The 26,365-nt window shown below is 37.0% G+C and overlaps 1 protein-coding gene across 1 annotated transcript in view; it reads right to left on the reverse strand.

The window, feature by feature from the left end:
- Positions 1 to 5,601: 5,601 nt before the first annotated feature.
- Positions 5,602 to 26,365, reverse strand: part of afg2a (AFG2 AAA ATPase homolog A) — an 82,531-nt gene continuing 61,767 nt past the window's right edge. The window contains exon 15 of the mRNA XM_073820253.1: positions 5,602 to 5,877. Coding sequence (XP_073676354.1) covers positions 5,602 to 5,877 — 276 coding nt within the window. The remainder of the gene's footprint in view (positions 5,878 to 26,365) is intronic.

Consider the following 26,365-nt stretch of genomic DNA (forward strand, 5'->3'; position numbering starts at 1 on the left):
ATGAAGTTAAACTGCTGTGACAGCTAGCTCAACATTCAAGTTTTTATGTTTTATTTAATTTCATCTAGGGTGTATTTTATTTCAAGTAATAACATTTTTAAGGTTGTAGTTTAAGTTAACAATAATAACTCTGGCTCCTGGCTGAGATGTAAATCCCTAAACATCTAACAGTGGTGTCTCTCCTTCATCATCCTCATCCTCGAGTGAGGTCAGATGACGAGCATTTGCTGGATCTCAATGGAGGATCAGGGTGGAGTCTCAAACGGCTCGTGTTGCATCTACAGGGCAAACAGACACAAGAGCTGCTATTCAGAGGCGGATTACAGAGACGCAGACGCTGCTGTCCGTGTCCGTCTGAGTGTTTCAGTCACTTTACTACTGGAGATCCACTCTTCTTCCCTTCTTTCCCTTCTGCGATCATTAATCTTCCTCTAGATCTCATTCTCACGCTCCATTCTCTCTTTATGCCTCATCATACCCTGAGTGGCCTAAATTAAAGCAGCAGTTCATGCAAATCAATACTACACTATAAACTAAAAATAAATCTTAATGATTCCAAATGTTTACAAAAAAAAAAAAAAAAAAAAATTATATATATATATATATATATATATATATATATATATATATATATATATATATATATATATATATATATATATATATAATATATATTTATATTTTTTTTTAGACTTTGATTTTGTGTTGTTTAGCATTTTAATACCTGATATACGATATAATCAGGGTTTGTACAGTTTAAGTTTTACTACTAAAGTATTACAAAGTATACTACAACAATGGATCATTTCTTAAGGAATTTTATAAAAAAAAAATAACTTAATCATTATAAATAGTTATTAAAAAATTATATAGAAATATGTACAATTATATATAAATGATAAAATATAAAAAATAAAAACAGAATAACAATAACAAATTTAATAATAATAATAATTTGATTTTACATTACATTATTATTTATAGCTGTCTTAATATCTTAACGTTTGTCATTTTTAAACATTTCAGTGAGCCCTTAATTTAATTCTATTATTATTATTGTATTTTAGTCAAAATTTTATTTTTCATTTTAATTTGAAAAAAAAAAAAGTTTTTTTTAAATTCTTTGTTTTTGTCATAATGTCACAATGTAGCAACATTTTTACTTTATACTTTATTTATTTGTTTCTTCATTTGTTTCATAAAGTTAAAATGCTCAAAACTAAATACAAAAACAAAAAGGTGTAAACAGTAATTCCAAATGTTTCCCCCAAAAAGTTTGTTGTTTAGCATTTTAATACCTGATATACAATATAATCAAGAGTTCGTACAGATACTGCAACATGAAATTCCAGGAATTTCAAGGACTTTTCAAGCACTACTTTGATTTTCAAGGACTTTAAATAAAGGTCTTACTTATCAAACAATGTCTTCTCTTTCAAATTCTAAAAAAAGATAAATAGATTAATAAAAATGGCCAAAACTGCAACATTTTTCTACTAAAGTATTACAAAGTAAACTACACTTTTACTATAGTAAATCCATGGATCATTTCTTAAGGAGTTTGTATGTGTTCACTTTTTTGTTTTGTTTCTTTTGTTTTTATAACTCTACTGCGTTAATGGTTTGATGTTTTCTACAGTTTAAGAACAAAAGTGAAAGTGAAATCACTCCGAAATCCTGATCTGAAACGGATGATTCACAATCCACACTCTGAAGTCCCGTTTCTGAATAGCTGTAATTTTAGATCAGGACCAAATCTTTTGATTTAGGTTGGGACTTCAAATCACAAACCGTGAATCATTTGATTTGAATCATTCAATTCGCATAAATGATTCACAAATCTGTTCCAATCTAAATTAGACATTTTGTGATATGAAAAGTTCTGATATGAATCAAATGATTGGTGATCCACGCTCTGAAGTCCCGATGTGAATGATTCACAAATCATAATTTCAGATCATTCGATTTAGGTTGGGACTTCAAATCACGAATCGTGAATCATTCGATTTGAATCATTCAATTCGCAGAATGATTCAGAAACCCATTTCTGATCTAAATTAAATGATTTGTGATATGCACATTATGATCTGAATTAAATGGTTCATGCTCCACGCTCTGAAGTTCTGATATGAATCAAATGATTCACAATACATGCTCCAACACCCGAACGGAAACAAACTATTCGCAATCCACACTCTAAAGTCCCATTTCAGTCAAATGATTTGCAATGTGTGTTCCGAAGTCCCAATATGAATCAGATGATACACAATTTAATAGGAGCGCTTCAAACCAGAGAATCATTTTGCAACCGCAATGTCAAAAATTAATGGCTCTTTTAATTTGATCTGTTTTTTTGTTTAGTTTTTTTTTTTGCTAGTGAATCGCTTGAAATAAATGATGTATTTGAATCAGCTGGAGCGATTCCAGCGTAAATAATGCATCTGTTCCTCTTTTTGTGTCTTCAAAAATTATATGTGCTTACTGGAAAAAAAAAATAAACGCTTTCAAATTGTCTTTCAATAATCAAAGCACTTTTTTTAAATACCTCTTCAGAAATATAGCTATTTTCAAGGGTTTTCAAGGCCTTACATTTAAAAAATTTGAATTCAACTACTTCAAGCACTTTTAGTAGTTTCCATAAAGTTTTTGTTACATTGTGACATTATTTTATTTAAACATTTCACTGTGATGTGAACATGATACAAATATTGGTTTATATTATATACTACATGTTTTTATTTTCCTTTTGGAGCTTAGCAGCTTCTGGTCGCTGTATGTTGTGTGAAAACCACATGAGTTTTTGACATTTAAACTGATGTCAGAATCATTTGTCGGATAAATTAACTCAGCGCTACACTTTAGCACACAATCTTACCACAGATGTACAATTAACTGCAAACAAAGTCCCATAATTCCCTGCAGCTCAGCTGTAGTGCTGTCGTTTGTATTGTTGAGGCTGATCACACATGCTGTAAACATCACATTACCCAGAAACCCCTGCACACCGCACAAATAAACGCTTGACAAGATCCGCTCTAGAACTCAACACATACAATTACAGCAACACGCAAACTATCAAGAGTGTGTGTGTGTGTGTGTGTGTGTGTGTGTGTGTGTGTGTGTGTGAGTTCATGTTGTTTCCACGCAACACACTTTACACAAAACACAACACAAATAAACACACAGCGCTTGAATTTCAGCAAGTCAGACGTGTTTAGAAAGACTTAATGGGCAACACAAAAGACCCGTCCTTTCTCTCTCTCTCTCTCTCTCACACACACACACACACACTATCCTAAGGGCAGATCCTTCAGTGAGGAGATTGCTGTAATACAGATTCAGTGGTAAATGAGTTTCACTGCTATTCAATTCTTGAAGAATTCCTTTTAGATTTAGAATGTTTTATATGAGTCTTCAACTGACACTGAGTGATGCATTCTGGGGCTGTCTTCTAAATATAAAAGAAGCATGTTGTTTAGATAGGCAGCACTCTAGATATATATATAGAAATAGTTTCGGTTCAGTGTCCAATCAACCACATTTCAGAAAATATACCAGCTCAAGTTTTTGATTTCGCTAATATTTCTTCCAGAAGATAGATAGACATGTATAGTGATGAAAGCCAAAATAGTAAATGCCATGGATGAATATTTAGTGAGTAATCCACTATTTTGTAGAGGGGGGGGGGGTCAAATGTCAATTTTCAGAGATTCAGAGTCAAATTAAAGGGGGGTAAAAATGACTTTAGAAAGATGGCAGCATCATAATGTTATTTTTACACAGAGATTGGTAAAATCAGTTGTCTTTAGCAAACTTTGTTACATTATGTGCCAATGGTGACCATTCAAAAATGGGGAAATGACACTTTTCAAGTTTTCACTCCAAAGGTTGCATGCCTGTAACTCAGTTATCAAAGATATCCTAATGCCCTTTTAGATATTGGGTCTCAACAAACTTTCCTTTTGACATCTTCATTTTTAAGGCCCTACATGGTTCAGTTCCAGAGATATTGGAATTTCAATATGGCTCTAGGGGTAAATCGTTAAAATGTACACATAATTTGGGTCAATTTGCAAATATATAACACTTCTTTTCTTTTAAAGAGTAATGTCTGAAGAACAAATGATGCTAAAACCATAAATGTATCTTGTTTCCTTCTTTCAAAACAACTGCATTAAAAACCTGAGTGCCATTAATATTCTTTTCCCAAAGTTTGTGTGCCTATAACTCAAGAAATATTTAAGGTATCACCATGATTTTAGATTCTAGCTCTTAATGAACTTTTCTTTTGGAATCCTCATTTTCAAGGCCCTGTTCATTCAGTCACAGAGATATGTGGACCTTAATGAGGCTCTATGTTCAGATTGTTGAATTTTACCCATTTTCAGAGCTTGAAAACCAAATGTTGGTCACTTTACCTACAGCTGATACTGATTGTATTGTATTGTTCATCACTATACATGCCTATCTTTCTTCAGAACAAATATTAGCAAAATCAAAGATTTGAGATGGGGCCCTCTGGTTAAGTTAACATGGAATGACCCAGGTATGTTTAACAAAGTTGTCTTGACAGAAGGAAACAAGATATAGCTCTAGTTTCAACATTATTTGTTCTTTAGACATTTGTCTTTAAAAAAAAAAAAGAAGAAGCATCATAAAATGTGTACATTTGAACGATTTACTCCCGGAGCCATATTGAAATTCCAATATCTGTGGAACCAGATCATGTAGGGCCTTAAAAATGAAGATGCCAAAAGGAAAGTTTGTTGAGTCCCAATATCTAAAAAAGGCATTACAATATTTTTAACACTTCTTGAGATACAGACATGCAAACTTTGAAGAAAAAACTTGAAAAGTGCCATTTCCCCATTTTTGAATAGTTACCATTGGCTCATAATGTAACAAAGATTGCTAAAGTTAATAGATTTCACTAATATAGCTACCAATCTCTGTGTAAAAACATTTACACAGTGTAAAAACATGTAACATTATGATGCTGCCATCTTTCTAAAGCCATTTTTAATCCCCTGTAATTTGGCTCTGAATCCCAGATAAAATTGCCATTTTGACCCTCTCTACAAAATACTGGATTGCTCAGGAAATATTCATCCATGACATTTAATATTTTGGCTTTCATCACTATACATGTCTATCTTTCTTCAGAATAAATAGAAGCAAAATCTAAGTTTTGACACAGAATGGCCCAACAGTGTTAGTGTGCTGCTGAACATCAGGATCTCATCTATACATCATCTTTATCTCGCAGCTGTGCGCTTAATAATAATAAGAGAACAACAAACAGCCGCACATCAGCACCTGTGAGTGTGTCTTCACCTGTTAATCTGAGATGTAAGCGTGTCGTTCTCTTTCAGTCGTCAGTGAAGGACGAGCTGTTTATTTACAGTTTAACATGTGAAACACGATCTCATCTGTCTGCTGATATATTTACTGAACGCTCTCACGTACAAACACTGGGCTGAACTCATACAGAGCTGCTGTTACACACACACACACACACACACACACACACAAGCAACTGCTGAGTCACAGTGAGAACAGACACAAACGCACACAATAGAGCATCTGTGCGGGAGCTCGGAGTCACACAGGCTTCAGAGAACCGGCATCTCGCTCTCTCTCGTAAACAGTGTGAAAACACTTTAGCAAATGATGGCGTGACCTCTGAGTCCTACAGCTGCAGTGACCTCTCACCTCTGCCCCTGAGTAGCGCTCCGTCCGGGTCACCAGGTCCTCCAGGTGCACGCTGGGATCGACAGGCGTGTTCCGGAACTGCAGCGTGAAGATCTCCCTGCGAGTGTCTGCGTCGGGAAGCGGGACGAATATAATGCGGTCCAGACGACCTGGACGCATCAGAGCCTGAGATAGATAAACAGACAGATGAGGAACGTTAATGCATGTCTCTTCTGTTCACCAAGACTGCATTTATTTGATCAACATACAGTAAAAATGTATTGCAGTTTAAAATAGCTGTTTTTTTGTTTACTGTTAGGGACATATCATAGTGTCTCTGCTAAATTCTACACCCTTGCAAATCATAACAAGGGATGTCCGACTTTGGAAACTATAGTTCTCTTCTTAAATATGAAGAAATCAAACAACAGATTCATGAGAGCATCCAAATTTCACAAAGAGCTTATGGACGGAATTATAATATAAGTCAGACATCGAAGTGAGTTGGTGTTTTTGTCTTTTCTGGGTAAGATTTGTTCACTTGTTTGCCAATGAACCACACAGAGACATTTTGACATTTCCTTTCTGTTTTAAAGATATTTTCTTTGGATTGTTTGACTACTCGAAAGAGAATACAGGAAAATATAGCTTAATTTGTTTTCCTGCTAGCTCAATTTCACATAAACATCAATCTTTTCCTTACTCAAAGTTGATCTAGACAAGTATGTGGAAACCATCTAAAGCTCTGTTACTCCTAAAGTATTGAAAACTGCATCTCTATATTCATCCTATGTTTCCTCAAGGTGAATGTATAAGGTATTTGTAGTAAAACTTTTAAAACCACAGTTAATCTTCTTGTTTTGTTGTGTTTGTTTTTATAACTGTACTATCTTAATGTTTTTTTGTGTTGAACTGTCTAAGAAAGAAAAGAGAAAAAAAGGTTAGTAATACTCGCTTAAAAGTCCCAATCCGAATCAAATGATTCGTGAAGTCCCGATCTCAATCAAATGATTCTCGAATCCACTACAAAGCTCCGAACTCAATCAAATGACTCGCAAATCCACTAACGAAGCTCCGATCTCAATCAAATGATTCACGAATCCACTACGAAGCTCCGATCTCAAACAAATGATTCTCGAATCCACTACGAAGCTCCGATCTCAATCAAATGATTCACGAATCCACTACGAAGCTCCGATCTCAAACAAATGATTCACGAATCCACTACGAAGCTCCGATCTCAAACAAATGATTCTCGAATCCACTACAAAGCTCCGATCTCAATCAAATGATTCACGAATCCACTACGAAGCTCCGATCTCAAACAAATGATTCACGAATCCACTACGAAGCTCCGAACTCAATCAAATGACTCTCGAATCCACTACAAAGCTCCGAACTCAATCAAATGACTCGCAAATCCACTAACGAAGCTCCGATCTCAATCAAATGATTCACGAATCCACTACGAAGCTCCGATCTCAAACAAATGATTCTCGAAATCCACTACGAAGCTCCGAACTCAATCAAATGATTCTCGAAATCCACTACGAAGCTCCGAACTCAAACAAATGATTCACAAATCCACTACGAAGCTCCGATCTCAAACAAATGATTCACGAATCCACTACGAAGCTCCGATCTCAAACAAATGATTCTCGAAATCCACTACGAAGCTCCGATCTCAAACAAATGATTCTCGAAATCCACTACGAAGCTCCGAACTCAATCAAATGATTCTCGAAATCCACTACGAAGCTCCGAACTCAAACAAATGATTCACAAATCCACTACGAAGCTCCGATCTCAAACAAATGATTCTCGAATCCACTACAAAGCTCCGATCTCAATCAAATGATTCACGAATCCACTACGAAGCTCCGATCTCAAACAAATGATTCACGAATCCACTACGAAGCTCCGAACTCAATCAAATGACTCTCGAATCCACTACAAAGCTCCGAACTCAATCAAATGACTCGCAAATCCACTAACGAAGCTCCGATCTCAATCAAATGATTCACGAATCCACTAACGAAGCTCCGATCTCAATCAAATGATTCACGAATCCACTACGAAGCTCCGATCTCAAACAAATGATTCACGAATCCACTACGAAGCTCCGAACTCAATCAAATGACTCTCGAATCCACTACAAAGCTCCGAACTCAATCAAATGACTCGCAAATCCACTAACGAAGCTCCGATCTCAATCAAATGATTCACGAATCCACTACGAAGCTCCGATCTCAAACAAATGATTCTCGAATCCACTACGAAGCTCCGATCTCAATCAAATGATTCACGAATCCACTACGAAGCTCCGATCTCAAACAAATGATTCACGAATCCACTACGAAGCTCCGATCTCAAACAAATGATTCTCGAATCCACTACGAAGCTCCGATCTCAATCAAATGATTCACGAATCCACTACGAAGCTCCGATCTCACACAAATGATTCTCGAATCCACTACGAAGCTCCGAACTCAAGCAAATGATTCTCGAATCCACTACAAAGCTCCGAACTCAAGCAAATGATTCGCGAATCCACTACGAAGCTCCGATCTCAATCAAATGATTCACGAATCCACTACGAAGCTCCGATCTCAATCAAATGATTCACGAATCCACTACGAAGCTCCGATCTCAAACAAATGATTCGCGAATCCACTACAAAGCTCCGATCTCAATCAAATGACTCGCGAACCCACTACAAAGCTCCAAGCTCAATCAAATGATTCGCAAACCCACACAGAAGTTTCGATCTCAATCAAATGATTCGTGATCCCACAGCGAAGCTCGGATGTCAATCAAATGATTCGCGAACCCACAGCAAAGCTCCGAACTCAAACAAATGATTCTCGAATCCACTACAAAGCTCCGATCTCAATCAAATGATTCGCGAACCCACAGCAAAGCTCCAAGCTCAATCAAATGATTTGCAAACCCACACAGAAGTTTCGATCTCAATCAAATGATTCGTGATCCCACAGCGAAGCTCGGATGTCAATCAAATGATTCGCGAACCCACAGCAAAGCTCCGATATTAATCAAATGATTCACGAATCCACTACGAAGCTCTGATCTCAATCAAATGATTCACGAATCCACAGCAAAGCTCCGATATTAATCAAATGATTCACGAATCCACTACGAAGCTCCGATCTCAAGCAAATGATTCGCGAAGTCCCGATCTCAATCAAATGACTCGCGAACCCACAGCGAAGATCCATGCTCAATCAAATGACTCGCGAACCCACAGCGAAGATCCAAGCTCAATCAAATGATTCGCAAACCCACAGCAAAGCTCGGATGTCAATCAAATGATTCGCGAACCAACACAGAAGTTTCGATCTCAATCAAATGATTTGTGAACCCACAGCAAAGCTCGGATGTCAATCAAATGATTCGCGAACCCACAGCAAAGCTCCGATATTAATCAAATGATTCACGAATCCGCTACGAAGCTCTGATCTCAATCAAATTATTCTCAAATCCACTACAAAGCTCCGAACTCAAGCAAATGATTCGCGAAGTCCCGATCTCAATCAAATGATTTGCGAACCCACAGCGAAGCTCCGATCTCAATCAAATGATTCACAAACCCACAGCGAAGCTCAGATGTCAATCAAATGATTCGCGAACCAACACAGAAGTTTCCATCTCAATCAAATGATTCGCAAACCCACAGCGAAGCTCAGATGTCAATCAAATGATTCGCGAACCAACACAGAAATTTCCATCTCAATCAAATGATTCACAAATCCACCACGAAGCTCCGATCTCAATCAAATGATTTGCGAACACACAGCGAAGCTCGGATGTCAATCAAATGATTTGTGAACCTGCAGCAAAGCTCCAAGCTCAATCAAATGATTCGCGAACCCATAGTGAAGCTCCAATCTCAATCAAATGATTCGTGAATCCACTGCGAAGCTCCGATCTCAATCAAATGACCCACAAAATGAATGGCTCTGTTAATTTGATCTGGCTTTTACTAGTGAATCGCTTGAACTGAATGATCGAAGTCACGAGTTTGAATCAATCACAACGGTTTCAGTGTAAAGGACTCACTCAATAGATTCGGTTTGTCTGTTTCTCTGCTTTTTTCATCTTCAGCCTTGTTTACACGACATGTCAGTACTACTACTGGCTTAGCTTGCTAATTTTATGACATTAACTGAAATAACTGAAATAATTATGATGTTTACAAATAAAATATCCATATTTCCATTCCAAAGATAACATCCAACACAAATCTAGGAACATTGAGGTTAGGTAACTGGTTTACTGCTAACTAGTGAAACACTCCAAAAATATGACGAGCTGCAGTCAAGTGATAAAGTGATAGTCAATGTAGAAATAGCAAATGGAAAAAGCAGATGTACACAAAACAGCAGAATAACAAAGTTTAAGAGGGTAAACTTTATCATTCAACTGAACTGTTCATGTAAACTAGTAAAAGCTTAAATTAAAATGAAACTGAAAATTAAACAATAAATAACAGTAAAATAACACTGGAAAGAAGGCATCAAAACATACTACATAGCAGAAAAATGACTGAATAGTATCCCGTCTAAAAACATACATGTTTGAACCGGAGATAATAAACACAACTGATATGATCTGCCAGACTGATATGATAAATTAAAAAACCCTCATTATGGCCGATACTGATATGATCTGGATATATTGTGCAGCTCGATTTGTTTGTGCAGTAAAACCTCCTGAGAGGAAGTTGAACAGGAGTTACACGCACAACAGATGATGAGAAACACAATAACAACAGCTGAACCGTCTGTCCGTCTGATATGGAAACAACACACTGAATCAACAGAGAGCAGGTGAAAGGGCAGACAGACGGACAGGCAGAGAAAACAACTCCAGGAAATGAGCAGGAAGTCATTGCTGTGACCCTCCAGTGCAATTGGTTCGATCCGCAGCACATTGCTTCCTTATATCCTCAGGAAGAGACCAAACACGGTGCAGGGAGACGACTGAACGCGAGCCAGAGAGACAGACAGAGAGAGAGTGTGCTGTAACCATAACAGCTCCTAATAAAAGTTTGTGTATCACGTCTAGAGACAAACGGAAAGACGTGTGGTGGAAAACACTATTAACAACACACCAACACTCAAAAACACAATTGACTTTTTTTTGTGCATACTTTCTTTTTTTTGTTTGTTTGTTTGTTTGTTTGTTTTGGTTCGCAAACCCACTACAAAGCTCCGATTTCAATCCAATGATTCGCGAACCAACACCGAAGCTCCGATCTCAATCAAATGAATCGCAAACTCACTCCAAAGCTTCAATCTCAATCAAATGATTCACAAAACAACACCAAAGCTCTGTTCTCAATCAACTGATTCACGAACCAACACCAAAGCTCCAATCTCAATCAAACTATTTGCGAATTCACTATGAAGCTCCGATCGCAATCAAATGATTCGCAAACCCCCCGACTCGAGGACCTTTCCTGATCCCGCCCCCTATCTCTCTCCCGCTAGGTTTCCTGTCAATTCTGATCTGTCCTATCGTAATAAAGGCAAAAACGCCAAAAATAAATCTTTAAAAAAAAAAAAAGATTCACAAACCCACTCCGAAGCTCCGATCTCAATCAAATGATTCGCAAACCCACACCGAAGCTCTGATCTCAATCAAATCTCCAATCAAATGATTTGCAATGTACTTTGAAGCTCCGATTTCAATCGAATGATTCATGAACCCACACCGAAGCACTGATCTCAATCAAATGATTCACGAACCCACACCGAAGCTCCGATTTTATTAAAATGATTTGCGAACCCACACCGAAGCTCTGATTTTATTAAAATGATTCACAAATCAACACAAAGCTTCGATCTCCATCAAATGATTCGCAGATCCACACCAAAGCTCCGATCTCAATCAAATGATTCGCGAATCCACTACGAAGCTCTGATCTCAATCAAATGATTCGCGAATCCACTACGAAGCTCTGATCTCAATCAAATCTCCAATCTCAATCAAATGATTTGCAACGTACTTCGAAGCTCCGATTTCAATCGAATGATTCACGAACCAACGCCGAAGCTCCGATTTTATTAAAATGATTCACGAACCAACACCGAAGCTCTGATCTCAATCAAATGATTTGCGAATCCACACCAAAGCTCCGATCTTATTAAAATGATTCACGAATCAACACAAAGCTTCGATCTCAATCAAATGATTCGCGAATCCACTACAAAGCTCTGATCTCAATCAAAGCTCTAATCTCAATCAAATGATTTGCAATGTACTTTGAAGCTCCGATTTCAATCAAATGATTCACGAACCCACACCGAAGCTCTAATCTCAATCAAATGATTCACGAACCCACACCGAAGCTCTGATCTCAATCAAATGATTCACGAACCCACACCGAAGCTCTAATCTCAATCAAATGATTCACGAACCCACACCGAAGCTCTGATCTTATTAAAATGATTCACGAATCAACACAAAGCTTCGATCTCAATCAAATGATTCGCGAATCCACTACAAAGCTCTAATCTCAATCAAATGATTTGCAATGTACTTTGAAGCTCCGATTTCAATCAAATGATTCACGAACCCACACCGAAGCTCTAATCTCAATCAAATGATTCACGAACCCACACCGAAGCTCTAATCTCAATCAAATGATTCACGAACCCACACCGAAGCTCTGATCTCAATCAAATGATTCACGAACCCACACCGAAGCTCTGATCTTATTAAAATGATTCACGAATCAACACAAAGCTTCGATCTCAATCAAATGATTCGCGAATCCACTACAAAGCTCTAATCTCAATCAAATGATTTGCAATGTACTTTGAAGCTCCGATTTCAATCAAATGATTCACGAACCCACACCGAAGCTCTAATCTCAATCAAATGATTCACGAACCCACACCGAAGCTCTGATCTCAATCAAATGATTCACGAACCCACACCGAAGCTCTAATCTCAATCAAATGATTCACGAACCCACACCGAAGCTCTAATCTCAATCAAATGATTCACGAACCCACACCGAAGCTCTGATCTCAATCAAATGATTCACGAACCCACACCGAAGCTCTGATCTCAATCAAATGATTCACGAACCCACACCGAAGCTCTGATCTCAATCAAATGATTCACGAACCCACACCGAAGCTCTGATTTCAATCAAATGATTCACAAACCCACACCGAAGCTCTGATCTCAATCAAATGATTCACGAACCCACACCGAAGCTCTGATCTCAATCAAATGATTCACGAACCCACACCGAAGCTCTGATCTCAATCAAATGATTCACGAACCCACACCGAAGCTCTGATCTCAATCAAATGATTCACGAACCCACACCGAAGCTCTGATCTCAATCAAATGATTCACGAACCCACACCGAAGCTCTGATCTCAATCAAATGATTCACGAACCCACACCGAAGCTCTGATCTCAATCAAATGATTCACGAACCCACACCGAAGCTCTGATCTCAATCAAATGATTCACGAACCCACACCGAAGCTCTGATCTCAATCAAATGATTCACGAACCCTCACCGAAGCTCTGATTTTATTAAAATGATTCGCGAACCAACACCAAAGCTTCGATCTTATTAAAATGATTCGCGAATCAACACAAAGCCTCGATCTCAATCAAATGATTCACGAACCCACACCGAAGCTCCGATCTCAATCAAATGATTCACGAACCCACACCGAAGCTCCGATCTCAATCAAATGATTCGCAAATGATTCCAGTGCAATTGGTTTGACACATGACGACCGAATGCGAGCCGGAGAGACAGACAGACAGAGAGAGTGGGCTGTAACCATAACAGCTCCTAATAACAGTTTGTGTATCAAGTTTAGAGACAAACGGAAGGACATGGAAAACATTATTAATAACAGACCAACACTGAAAGACACAACTGCATTGTTTTTATATATGATGCACTTTTTTCCAATTGACTTGAAGCTAAGCATTATATCTGGTGTTCAGACGTGACGTCCGGTCGGTTTTACTGCATCATTGGGACGTTCAGCATTTCAGCAGCGCAGGACTGCAGGAGTCGACATGTTTTATTTCTCTTTCTCTCCCATTCATCACTCAGCAGCACACAAACACTTCCTGTCCTGAAGTATCCGCTGTGTGTGTGTTTAAGGTGCTTTTATAACGCTGTCGCTCCTCATTGGAGATCTTGGCTTGTTGACAGAATAATTGCTGTGTGTGTGTCTGAGTGTGTGTGTGCGGTGAAGGAGCATTTCAACCTTCTGAATGAGGAAACTTAAGTAGAATTACAGGACAGAAGCTCGTCTGAGAGCAAAAGAACTTCTATTCAACACATTTGTTTGGAAGAATCAAACACACAAACACTTCACTGCTCAAGATGGGTGGATCTGACAGGAAGAAACCCGTCTGGCTCATATTTCACCACAAAAAAATCGAAAGAAAAAACAAAACAAGAAATTGCAGTCCAGAAGAACTTTATTTTTAAAGACCAGTAAAACTTTATCCAAATTTCCAAACCAATTGCTTACTGCAATAAAACAATAAAATAAAATAAAACTGCTGTTTGATTTATCATCAATATACTGCCGTAATATATAAACGCTTCAGGATTTAAGTAATATATCAGTATTTTTACAACATAGATGTGTCATGAAAATACAGAATGCAAAATAGGATCTAATTTTCTTTATGCAAACATAACCTTTTGTCTTGTGTTCATTTTATCAGCTGTTTTTTTAATTAGTCCTAGTTTTAGTCCTGTATCAAATCTCCTTTTTTTGTTTTAACAGTTTATGTCAAAATCTTCAAAATATTAATTATTTTACCAAAATAAGAGGGTATCATACAAAATGCATGTTATGGTTTATTTAGTACTGACCTGAATAAGATATTTCACTGATGCTTCAGAAGGAAACACGACGCAGTAAGAGCTCTTTGAATTTAAAGACCAGGGTTTAAGATCAAATTTAACTTATTTTGTCTTCTGGGAAACATGCAAGTGTCTTCTGTAGCTTCTGAAGGGCAGAACTAAATTAAAAAATAAGAAAAATGTACACATCTCCAATATTTTCAAAAGTTTTCACCCCCGGCTCTTAATGCATGTTTTTTTTTCCTTCTGGAGCATCAGTGAGTGTTTGAACCTTCTGTAATAGTTGCATATGAGTCCCTCAGTTGTCCTCAGTGTGAAAAGATGGGTCTCAAAATCATACAGTCATTGTTGGAAAGGGTTCAAATGCACAAAAATGCTGGAAAACCAAAGAATTTGTGGGAGCTGAAGGATTTTTCTGAAGAACAGCAGGCAGTTGAACTGTTGAGGACAAACAAGGGACTCATGAACAACTATCACTAAACAAAAAAAACACAGCTGTGGATCATTCAGGCAACAACACGGTATAAAAAAATCAAGCGTGTGTAAACTTTTGATCAGGGTTGTTTTTATAAATGTGCCTATTGTGGACTAAATGTAAATGTCTCTCTTGTCAAATATCTTATTGAGGTCAGTTCTAAATAAAAAACAACATGCATTTTGCATTATCCCTTTCATTTTGCAAAAATTATTAACATTTTGCAGATTTTGCAAGGTGCGTGCAAACTTTTGACTTCAACTGTTTTTGTTTAGCTCAGTTTTAATTGACTAAATGTCTGGGAATTTAAGTCTAGTTTTACTTATTAGTCACATTTTAGTCATCCAGCATAATGGTTAAACACACACAAATATTTGGCTCAAAATTATAATGGTGATTTGAGAAATGAAAGACACTTGAATTACTGCACTTTCACTTATAAGCACAAATTAGGAAAATGGCACTTAAAACACGCTTTATGTGACCGAACCTAATTTCCTGTTTATTAAAACTGACTCTCGACCACAAAACTGACGTTTGAAATTGAGATTTATCCATCATCTGAAAGCTGAATAAATACGCTTTCCATTGATGTATGGTTTGTTAAGATAGGACAATATTAGTTTGAGAAAATCTGGACGGTGCAAAACATCCTAAATATTGAGAAAATCGCCTTTAAAGTTGTCCAAGTGAAGTTCTTAGCAATGCATATTACTAATCAAAAATTAAGTTTTGATATATTTACAGTAGGAAATTTACTAAATGTCTTCATGGAACATATTTACTTAATATTCCTAATGATTTTTGGCATAAAAGAAAAATCAATCATTTTGACCCATACAATGTATTTTTGGCTATTTCTACAAATATACTAGTGTTACTTAAGACTGGTTTTGCGCTCCAGGGTCACAAATGTAAATTAGCATATTGAAAACTTAAACTCAAAAGATTTTCTCAAAAAGCAAAAAGAGCAAAATTCCTAATATTTCCAAATAATTCTAAATTATTCTCATGTTTTGCAATTAAAACAACAAAAGGCTTTGTACTGTGGAACAGAGGTTGTGTAAGTGCACTTTTAATGACACATGAGATTCATCTAGATCAGTGTAATACAAAAATACTGCAGGAAACACACTCTCACACACCTCAAAGTTTATCTGCAGCAGGAGAACGATGCAAATCACTGTGAATGACAGCACACAATTACACAACAGCTGCTTCAGCACGACCACAGCACTTCCTGTGAAAGACCGTAAATCACACACACACACAGAAACATACATATAATTGCAAATACAACACACTCAAGCAGACACTCAACCAGGTGTTTCATGAAGCGGATATGATCTCGTCTGTATGCATCCATTAGTAATTATTCCTATAAATATTTAGGCCTAAACTGACTTATGCATTATGTTTTAATATAAAAAATAATAATAATAAACTTAATGTGATGCATGCTTCTCAGTCATATATAAATCAAACAGGTCAGATTTTTTTTTAAACTATTTGATTTTGTTTAAATAATCACTTTTTCATTGTTCAAACAGCTTAGAATCACATAAATCTGTTACCTGTAAAATAAATTAAAAGTGACAGTGGACCACAAAACCAGTCTTAAAGGTCATAAAGAAGGAGATATCTGGCAATATTTGGTTGAGATACACCTATTTGAAAATCTGTAATCTGAGGGTGCAAACAAATCAAAAAATCGCCTTTAAAAGTTGCCCATATGAAGTTATTACTAATGCAATGCATATTACTAATCACAAATTAAGATTTGATATATTTACGGTAGGAAATTGATCAAATATCTTTGTGGAACATGATTTTTGGCATAAAAATTGTTTTTATAATTTTGACCCATGCAATGTATTTTTGGCTATTACTACAGTTGCTATTCAGTTAGTTGAGATTAAAACAAACTGGATTTACTGATAACAAATATTGTGTTATTAAAACATGTTCAGTTTATTAGTACAATTACAGAAATGTTTCATTTACACTCCAAAAATGCTTTTCTTACTTAGATTTTTTTTTGTCTTGTTTCCAGCCAAAATCTAAAAAAAATTCTTAAATCTTAAGCATTTCTAGACATTTTTTTGTTTTTGTTTTCAGAAAAAAAAACAAGCCAAAATTAAGTGAGTTTTTGCTTAAAACAAGCAAAATAATCTGCCAATGGGGAAAAAAAAAAATCTTATTTCAAACAGAAAACAAGATTATTTTTCTTACCCCATTGGCAGATTATTTTGCTTGTTTCAAGCAAAAACGCACTTAATTTTGATTAGTTTTTTCTGAAAACAAGACTATAATTTTAACTTGTCTAGAAAATCCTTCTTGAGATATTTTGGCTGGAAACAAGACAAAAAAATCTAAGAAAAGCATTTTTTGCAGTGTATGTATGACTGACCCATGTGCATCAAATTAAGTTTGAGTAAGCCAAATGCATTGAAACTTGACATGCCTGAATATTTTTGAGTGCAATTCTATATTTAAAGGAACAGTCACTCGATTAAGACACTTAAAAGCAAGCACACAAGCTGAAGAGCCTCTAATAGCAACGAAGGTTAGTGTATGTGAAGTGATTTGAGCCGAGGCTGAATGTTCACGTATGGTGTGTGCCATTGGCTGCGGTGAGGGGTGTGGATGGGCTCCTGCTATCAGTGCAGTCTCAGATACTCGCGTAACGCCGGAAACGGATCCGCTTACATCTGCGTGACCTTCAGCTGAAAGACAAAACCGGAGCGCTCAGATGTTCCTCTTACTGTAAGCAAAGACCAAACCCACAGAGACACAATAAACCCGCCTGAGCTTTTGTCTGTCAGGAGAAACGGTTCTCGACAAAACACACTGGAAGAACTGGAACGCTGCACGTTCACAACAACATTTACACGCTCCACTTGTGCAATGGAGGAAAATCAGGGCTGCATGCAAAAATGTGGTACTCGAGAAGTTAAGAATGAACTAAATCATTAAATGTGGCATCGTAATGTCAAACAGCAGCACATGGTGCTAGAAATGACAAAGTCATGGGTTGGATTCGAAGGGAATGCATGCAAAATTGAAAACTGAAAACATGTACAGTTTGAATGCAATGTTAGCTGGTGCTTCATGTGCGTTTCTGATGTCAAATCTTGTCTGATTTATATTAAGTAAATATTACAGTAACTGTAGTAATATTTCCAGATGAACAGTTACTGGACTGAAGCAGCTTGGCTTTAATCATTTTTTAGAAAAATGTGTCAAATCTTATCATCAGGATCTTTTCAGGAACGTTTGTTTCCAGAAGCTTTGCTTTCACTGATCTTCTCAAGCTTACAAAAACATCTCACATCTTTTGAGGAATGTTTATTTGTGCATCTTTTTTAATCATCTTTGGATTGCATTGCATTATATGATTGGATCATTTCAATCTCATTTTACAAAGACATATTATTGGAGATATAGAGCGACCACTGATATTTACATCATTTTTGCCAGTAACTGCTGTAACTCAAAAAAATGGAAATCCTTTCAAAGACTTTAAGCATTGCTTTTTTTTTATTTTGAAAGACTACAATCAGAGATCTTACTTATTAAACAATGTCCTCTCTTTCAAATAAAAAAGATAAATACATAAATAACATAGTAATAAAAAATTGTAAATAAAGCAAAGTTTTACTACTCAAGTATTGCAAAGTATAATATACTTTACTTTTACTATATTGCAAATGTGGATTTGTATGTGTGTATACTTTTTTCTTTTTTTGTTTAGTTTTTCTAACTTTACTGCCTTAATGGTTTGATGTTTTCTATTGTTTATGAAAAAAAAATCTGAAAAAAAAAGATTTGCTCCGAAAGCCCGATCTGAAACAAATGATTCACAATACATGCTCCGAAGTCCCAAAATGAATCAAATGGTTCGCAATCCACACCCTGAAGTCCCAATCTAAAGCAAAAGATTTGTGAATCTGCTCTGAATTCACGATCTGAATCAAACGATTCACGATCTGAATAAAATTACTTATGATCCAAGCTCTGTAGTCACGATCTAAATCAAATTATTCGCAAACCACACTCTGAATTCATGATCTGAATCAAACGATTCGTGATTCACACTCTGAATTCATGATCTGAATCAAACGATTCGTGATTCACACTCTGAATTCATGATCTGAATCAAACGATTCGTGATTCACACTCTGAATTCATGATCTGAATCAAACGATTTGTGATTCACACTCAGAATTCATGATCTGAATCAAACGATTTGTGATTCACACTCTGAATTCATGATCTGAATCAAACGATTCGTGATTCACACTCTGAATTCATGATCTGAATCAAACGATTCGTGATTCACACTCTGAATTCATGATCTGAATCAAACAATTCTTGATTCACACTCTGAATTCATGATCTGAATCAAACGATTCGCGATCTGAATAAAATTACTTGTGATCCAAGCTCTGAAGTCACAATCTGAATCAAACGATTCGCAAACCACACTCTGAATTCATGATCTGAATCAAACGATTCGTGATTCACACTCTGAATTCATGATCTGAATCAAACGATTCGTGATTCACACTCTGAATTCATGATCTGAATCAAACGATTCGTGATCCACACTCTGAATTCATGATCTGAATCAAACGATTCGTGATCCACACTCTGAATTCATGATCTGAATCAAACGATTCGTGATCCACACTCTGATTCATGATCTGAATTAAACGATTCGTGATTCACACTCTGAATTCACGATCTGAATCAAACGATTCGTGATTCACACTCTGAATTCACGATCTGAATCAAACGATTCTTGATTCACACTCTGAATTCATGATCTGAATCAAACGATTCGTGATTCACACTCTGAATTCATGATCTGAATCAAACGATTCGTGTTTCACACTCTGAATTCACGATCTGAATCAAACGATTCGTGATTCACACTCTGAATTCACGATCTGAATCAAACGATTCGTGATTCACACTCTGAATTCATGATCTGAATCAAACGATTCGTGATTCACACTCTGAATTCATGATCTGAATCAAACGATTCGTGATTCACACTCTGAATTCATGATCTGAATCAAACGATTCGTGTTTCACACTCTGAATTCATGATCTGAATCAAACGATTCGTTATTTACACTCTGAATTCATGATCTGAATCAAACGATTCTTGATTCACACTCTGAATTCATGATCTGAATCAAACGATTCGTGATTCACACTCTGAATTCATGATCTGAATCAAACGATTCGTGATTCACACTCTGAATTCATGATCTGAATCAAACGATTCTTGATTCACACTCTGAATTCACGATCTGAATCAAACGATTCGCGATCTGAATAAAATTACTTGTGATCCAAGCTCTGAAGTCACAATCTGAATCAAATTATTCGCAAACCACACTCTGAATTTATGATCTGAATCAAACGATTCGTGATTCACACTCTGAATTCATGATCTGAATCAAACGATTCACGATCTGAATAAAATTACTTGTGATCCAAGCTCTGAAGTCACAATCTGAATCAAACGATTCGTGATTCACACTCTGAATTCATGATCTGAGTCAAACGATTCGTGATTCACACTCTGAATTCATTATCTGAATCAAACGATTCGTGATTCACACTGAATTCATGATTTGAATCAAACGATTCGTGATTCACACTCTGAATTCACGATCTGAATCAAACGATTCGTGATCCACACTCTGAATTCATGATCTGAAAAAAATTACTTATGATCCAAGTCCCGAAATGAATCAAATGGTTTGCGATCCATGCTCCGAAGTTCCAATCTAAAGCAAAAGATTTGCAAACCTGTTCTGAAATTACAATCTGAATCAAATAATTTACGAATCACAGATTGAAGTCACAATCCGAATCAAATGATTCACGATCCACGCTCCAAAGTTCCAATATAAATCCGATCGGAGCGCTTCAAAACAGTGAATCATTTTGCGACGCAATGGTTTATCAGATTCAGAGTTTCTAAAAGCTCTGTTTCACCCATCACTGCATGCTTTTTTAAATCATTACAAGTGATGTTGAAATTCGAAAATGAATCGCTCTTTTAATTTGATCTGTTTTTGTTGCTAGTGAATCACTTTAAATGAACGATCAAAGTCATGTGTTTGAATCAATCAGAGCAATTTCAGCATAAACCACTCAATTGATTTGGTTCAGCCATTTTCACACAACATTGTCAGTACTGCTACTCAGAAATAAGTGGAAAAAAAATGTACGATGTAAAAAAAAAACGTTTTTAGTCTTGTTTCATGGATACATTGTAATTCAAGCACTTTTCAAATACCTCTTCAGGGGTTTCCAGGCCTTAAATTTAAAAAGGTCAAATTCAAGCACCTTGCACAAACCCAGTGTACTGTAAAGATATCATTTATTTACATTAGAAGCGTCAGAACTTCATCACATAAATATCCGCATCTGCAGCAAATTCATGTTTTAGCTCAGTTTGAGCTGTTTGTTTGTGGGAATCTCTCTCTCGGTCACACACTCAATAACACGTCAGTGCAAAAGTTGTCATCACAACATGTTTTTTTCAGACCTACAGCAGCTCAAAACACTTTATACCAGCATCAGACCTGCCTCTTTCTCTCTCTTTCTGTGTTTTGTTCTTCAGGTATTTCTACACAATGAGTGCAGACAGACGCACAGCAGCTCATAAACAGCTCGTCATCAATTAAACATGCTGACAGGACACACACACACACACACACACACACACACACACACTTTCTCAGTGCTTTCATGCAGGTATATCAAACATTCTTTCAGGCACAGATCAGTTTACACAGAGCAGGAAGCTCCATTCAGGCCAAAACTGCAGCTACACGTCCAGTGTGTGTGTGTGTGTGTGTGTGTGTGTGTGTGTGTGTGTGTGTGTGTGTGTGTAAATAGAGACACAAGTGCTTCAGGAAGTCTAAGAATCGCTGCTGGCTATACAGAAACCCCCTGACACACACACACACACACACACAGAGAGAGAGAGAGAGAGAGAGGGTGTTGAGTGGCAGCTGTCGTCTGTGTGTCCTCAGGCTTTTACGCAACACTTAAACTTCCTGTTTACCAAACGGCAAAGAGCTTCTGTGTGTGAGACATTTGACTGCTCCTCACGAGTTAAAAAGGTAACTCTGCAGAATATTTGTCTATATTTGTCCACGTTGTTTGTTGTTCTGATGTGTCGACTTATAAATATGTCTTATGAATTATTATTTTTATATAATTATTGATCTTATTAAGAATATGTATTCAATGCCCAAACAGTTTTACCCTGACTGACCTTTCGAGACTGTTACGATGTAGATGTTATTTTTGTAGGTTTTATCACATCTATCATCAACTCCATCAGACAGACCGATGTTCTTAGAACAAGAAGTGCTTCTTAGTAAAATGTGCCTTTTTATAGTTTGGGTTGGTGGGCAAACATGCAAATTAATAACACCTTTGTTCACAAGCTGAGACATGAGTAATGTGTTCTTAATCAAAATTAGACACAGAAGCGACCTATTGACTTAAAAAGGCTTATAAATCAGCGGAAAGATGTAGTTGATGCTCTATCTATGTTTCTGAACACAAACAGAGACAGACACGCACTTCCTGTGCGACAGACAGACAGATGGAGTCCGATTGTCTGCTGGTGTCTCTCTGTGTGGGCAGGTGTGAAGGGCTTCTGTCTGACTGTTCTCCAAAACAGGAAGTCAGGGATTCCCAGCACTGAGGACTTCCTCTCCGAGAGAGAGACAGCGAGACGCACCGGCCGCAGACCGCGCACAGGAAAGAGAGAGAGCGTGGCCTTCACACACAGGTGCCATTTTTAACCCAGAGCTGTAAACACAGGAAATAACCTCATGGCCCACCGTTACCATCAACATCACAATGGAAGCGTCTCAGTGATCGTCTGCTCTGTAGATTCTAGCGTATAACACTTACTGACTGAGCTTTAACAGATTCAGCGTTCAAGCCTCCATTCTAATATTTCTAATCTGTCCAGAAACATGATTGCTCATGTTAGCAACATGTTAAAGGAACACTCCACTTTTTTTGGAAACAGGCTCATTCTCCAACTCCTCCCGAGTTAATAAGTTGAGTTTTACCGTTTTGAAATGCATTCAGCCGTTCTCCTGTTCTGGCGATATCACTTTTAGCATAGCTTAGCATAGATCATTGAATCCTATGAGACCGATAGCATCGCATTCTAACTACAGAAGAGTCAAGTTTTAAATAGGACAAATATCGAAACTCGTTGGTCATTTTTGAACGCGATGCTACTGGTCTAATAGCATTCAATGATCTATGCTAAGCTATGCTAAAAGTGATATCGCCAGAACAGGAGAACGGCTGAATGGATTTCAAAACAGTAAAACCATAGAAAAAATATGGACGTAGAGTCCGTGACGACACCCGTAGGTTTCTGAAGAGCGATTATGAAGCCTATAGTGGGCGGGATTTGCCGTCGGCATCTTGGAATCGCGTCATCGAGCGTCACTCCCGGATCATCGAAAATGGGCAAAGAGGCGGGACGTGGGTGGAGCTGGATGCTGAAACCACGCCCACCTAACACGACAGTAGTGAGAGCAGCGGCAATCCCCCTGTCACTCAAGTGGCCACGCCCTTAATTATGCAGAACTTTACAGCTTAATATAAATTAAACGGATGAGTTATAAAAAAATTCACCCCCCTCACAGTTGACATGAAGGGTGAGATTAGCTATATTGTCTAAAACCACTTTTTGAACCAGGCTGTAAACATGTTTTTTCCCGCTGTAAAGTTGGGCATTTTAACATGGGGAGTCAATGGGACTGACTCCCTTTTGCAGTCTCTAGCGGCCAGTCGATGAATTGCAGTTTTCAATAGAGAGAGTGGGAGGTTGCCGCTTGGGTAAAACTCAACTTATTTACTCGGTGGGAGTTGGAGAATGAGCCTATTTCCCAAAAAAGACGTGAGCAAAGGATAAAAGACCATAAGCACACAAATAATTAAATATAAGCGCAGAAAACCTGATTTTGTTTGTGACTCGAAAAATGCTGAATTTGTGTTTCAGTTTAGTGCAATTTAATTTTTAATGGTTTTACATTTTGAATTTGCGTTTATTTTTCAATCTGTGACCACGTTGTTTGTTGTTCTGATGTGTCGACTTTATGAAATTAACAAAAAAATGTGCCAATTCATATCTAAGATTATGCATTATTAACTGTATTATGAATATGTCTTATGAATTATTATTTATATAATTAATGATCTTATTGAGAATATGTATTTAATGCCCAAACAGTTTTACCCTGACTGACCTTTTGAGACTGTTGCTATGTAGATGTTATTTTTGTAGGTTTTATCACATCTGTCATCAACTCCATCAGACAATACTTTTGACGGAAATTAGATCCCATAGTGCTGCTCAGAAAACTAGTGTTGCTTTCGTCAACGAAAATTATGACTAAATATCATCGTCAACGAACCGTTATCACGTGACGAAAACGAGACGAAACGAAAATGCTGGTCATGTGATGATGACTATAATAAAATGTATAATGCAATATCGTTGATGAATAAAAAAAAGACAAAATAAAAACTATGCCAAAATGCCTCCACTAATTTTTAGTATATTGTAGCTTGAGTATTCACCTTGTTTCTCTTTGTTAAACTTGAATGTATTATTTTTTTTCTGGCATTGTTATGTGATGCTATTTTATTTATTGTTTTTATTTATTTTATTTCAATATATATGTGTGCACTTCTAACATGTTTGGTAGGTAAAATTAATGTTGTAAATTCAAATTAGAGCATCTTCCATGTCTGGAAGGGATGTATTCTTGAGCTTATATGGTAACAATAATATAATAAGATAACCTTGTTTGAAATGAGTTCGGCTAAAAGAAAACTTTGGTTTCGTCTATACTACTAGGGACTTATACTATATTGACTGGATAAAATAAAATTGCATTACTAAAAATAGACTAAAATACAGTTTCCATGGACTAAAAATTGACTAAATGTCATTTTCGTAGACTAAAACTAGACGAAAATAGTCATGGGTAATTCTGACTAAAATAATACTTAAATGCTCAGACTTTTAGTCGACTAAAACTTGACTAGACTAAAAAAAAAAAAGAGTATGAACGTGACTAAAACTAATAAAAACTAAAATGACAGGTTCACACAAAGACTAGACTAAAACTAAAATTAAAATCAGCCACCAAAAACAACACTACGGACAACTTGCAAAATAGTAAAACCAACATGACAAAGAATCATGATATTTCTGAAATAATTTGTGATATATTTTTGCCACCCTACAAACATCTATCTGAAAGTTTAAACTTTAAAACTGGCTAAGCTTTCTCAAGCTAAAGTTGGTCCTGACAAGCTTTATCTAGTTCAATGTTTTTTTTAAAAAGGTTGTAAAGTTAAAGGAAGGTTTCCGTCTGAAGGGAACAGAAGGAATGAGCTCGTCTGTTTATTAGTCTAACAGTGACCTCATCACAACACACACACGCACACGCACACACACACACACACACACACACCTGCACGTTAACCGCACAACACACACACAGATGCGCGACAGATTTACCGTCAGAGAGAGACAGATGTGTTTAACGTGTCAGACACGCCGCCGCTCGCACCTGCACACCATCTCGCAGGAATTCTGGGATGCGTGTCGGAGTCTCTGGGCGGAATGGTGGCGGAGACACAGAAACAAACGGATGAAATAAACCAGATGAGGATCAGAGCGAGACGGAAAACTGCTTCAGCTCAAGAGCTCAAGCCCTGAGCAAACAGAACAAACCATTTGCTTAAAAGCAAACATTCAGCATGTCATGACGAATTAAACGTAATGTAATTGAGTTTAACATATATATTTTTATATTCAAACGAATAAAATTAAATGAAATGGAAAAATACTTCCGGAAACCACGGACCCTAAAAAACGGCCTATACAGCTGAAAACACACACACACACACACACACACACACACACACACACACACACACACACACACACACACACACACCACACACACTCACACACTCACACACTCACACACTCACACACTCACACACACACACACACACACACACACACACACACACACACACACACACGGCAGACTGCGGCTGGAGAACTAAACACATGTTGTGTGTTCTGGTTGGAATTAACTTCTCTGGGTCGGGCGGATGTGGCCTCAGCCTGAGCCTCCAGCCTCAATCAAGAGCGGCTAAAATTAGTGGCCAACTCGCTTTCCGGAAAGAAGATAATTCCTCCTTGATTGGAGAAAAAAAGAAAAATA

Source organism: Garra rufa, chromosome 16 (assembly GCF_049309525.1).
Source record: "Garra rufa chromosome 16, GarRuf1.0, whole genome shotgun sequence".
NCBI classification, from domain to species: Eukaryota; Metazoa; Chordata; class Actinopteri; order Cypriniformes; family Cyprinidae; genus Garra; species Garra rufa.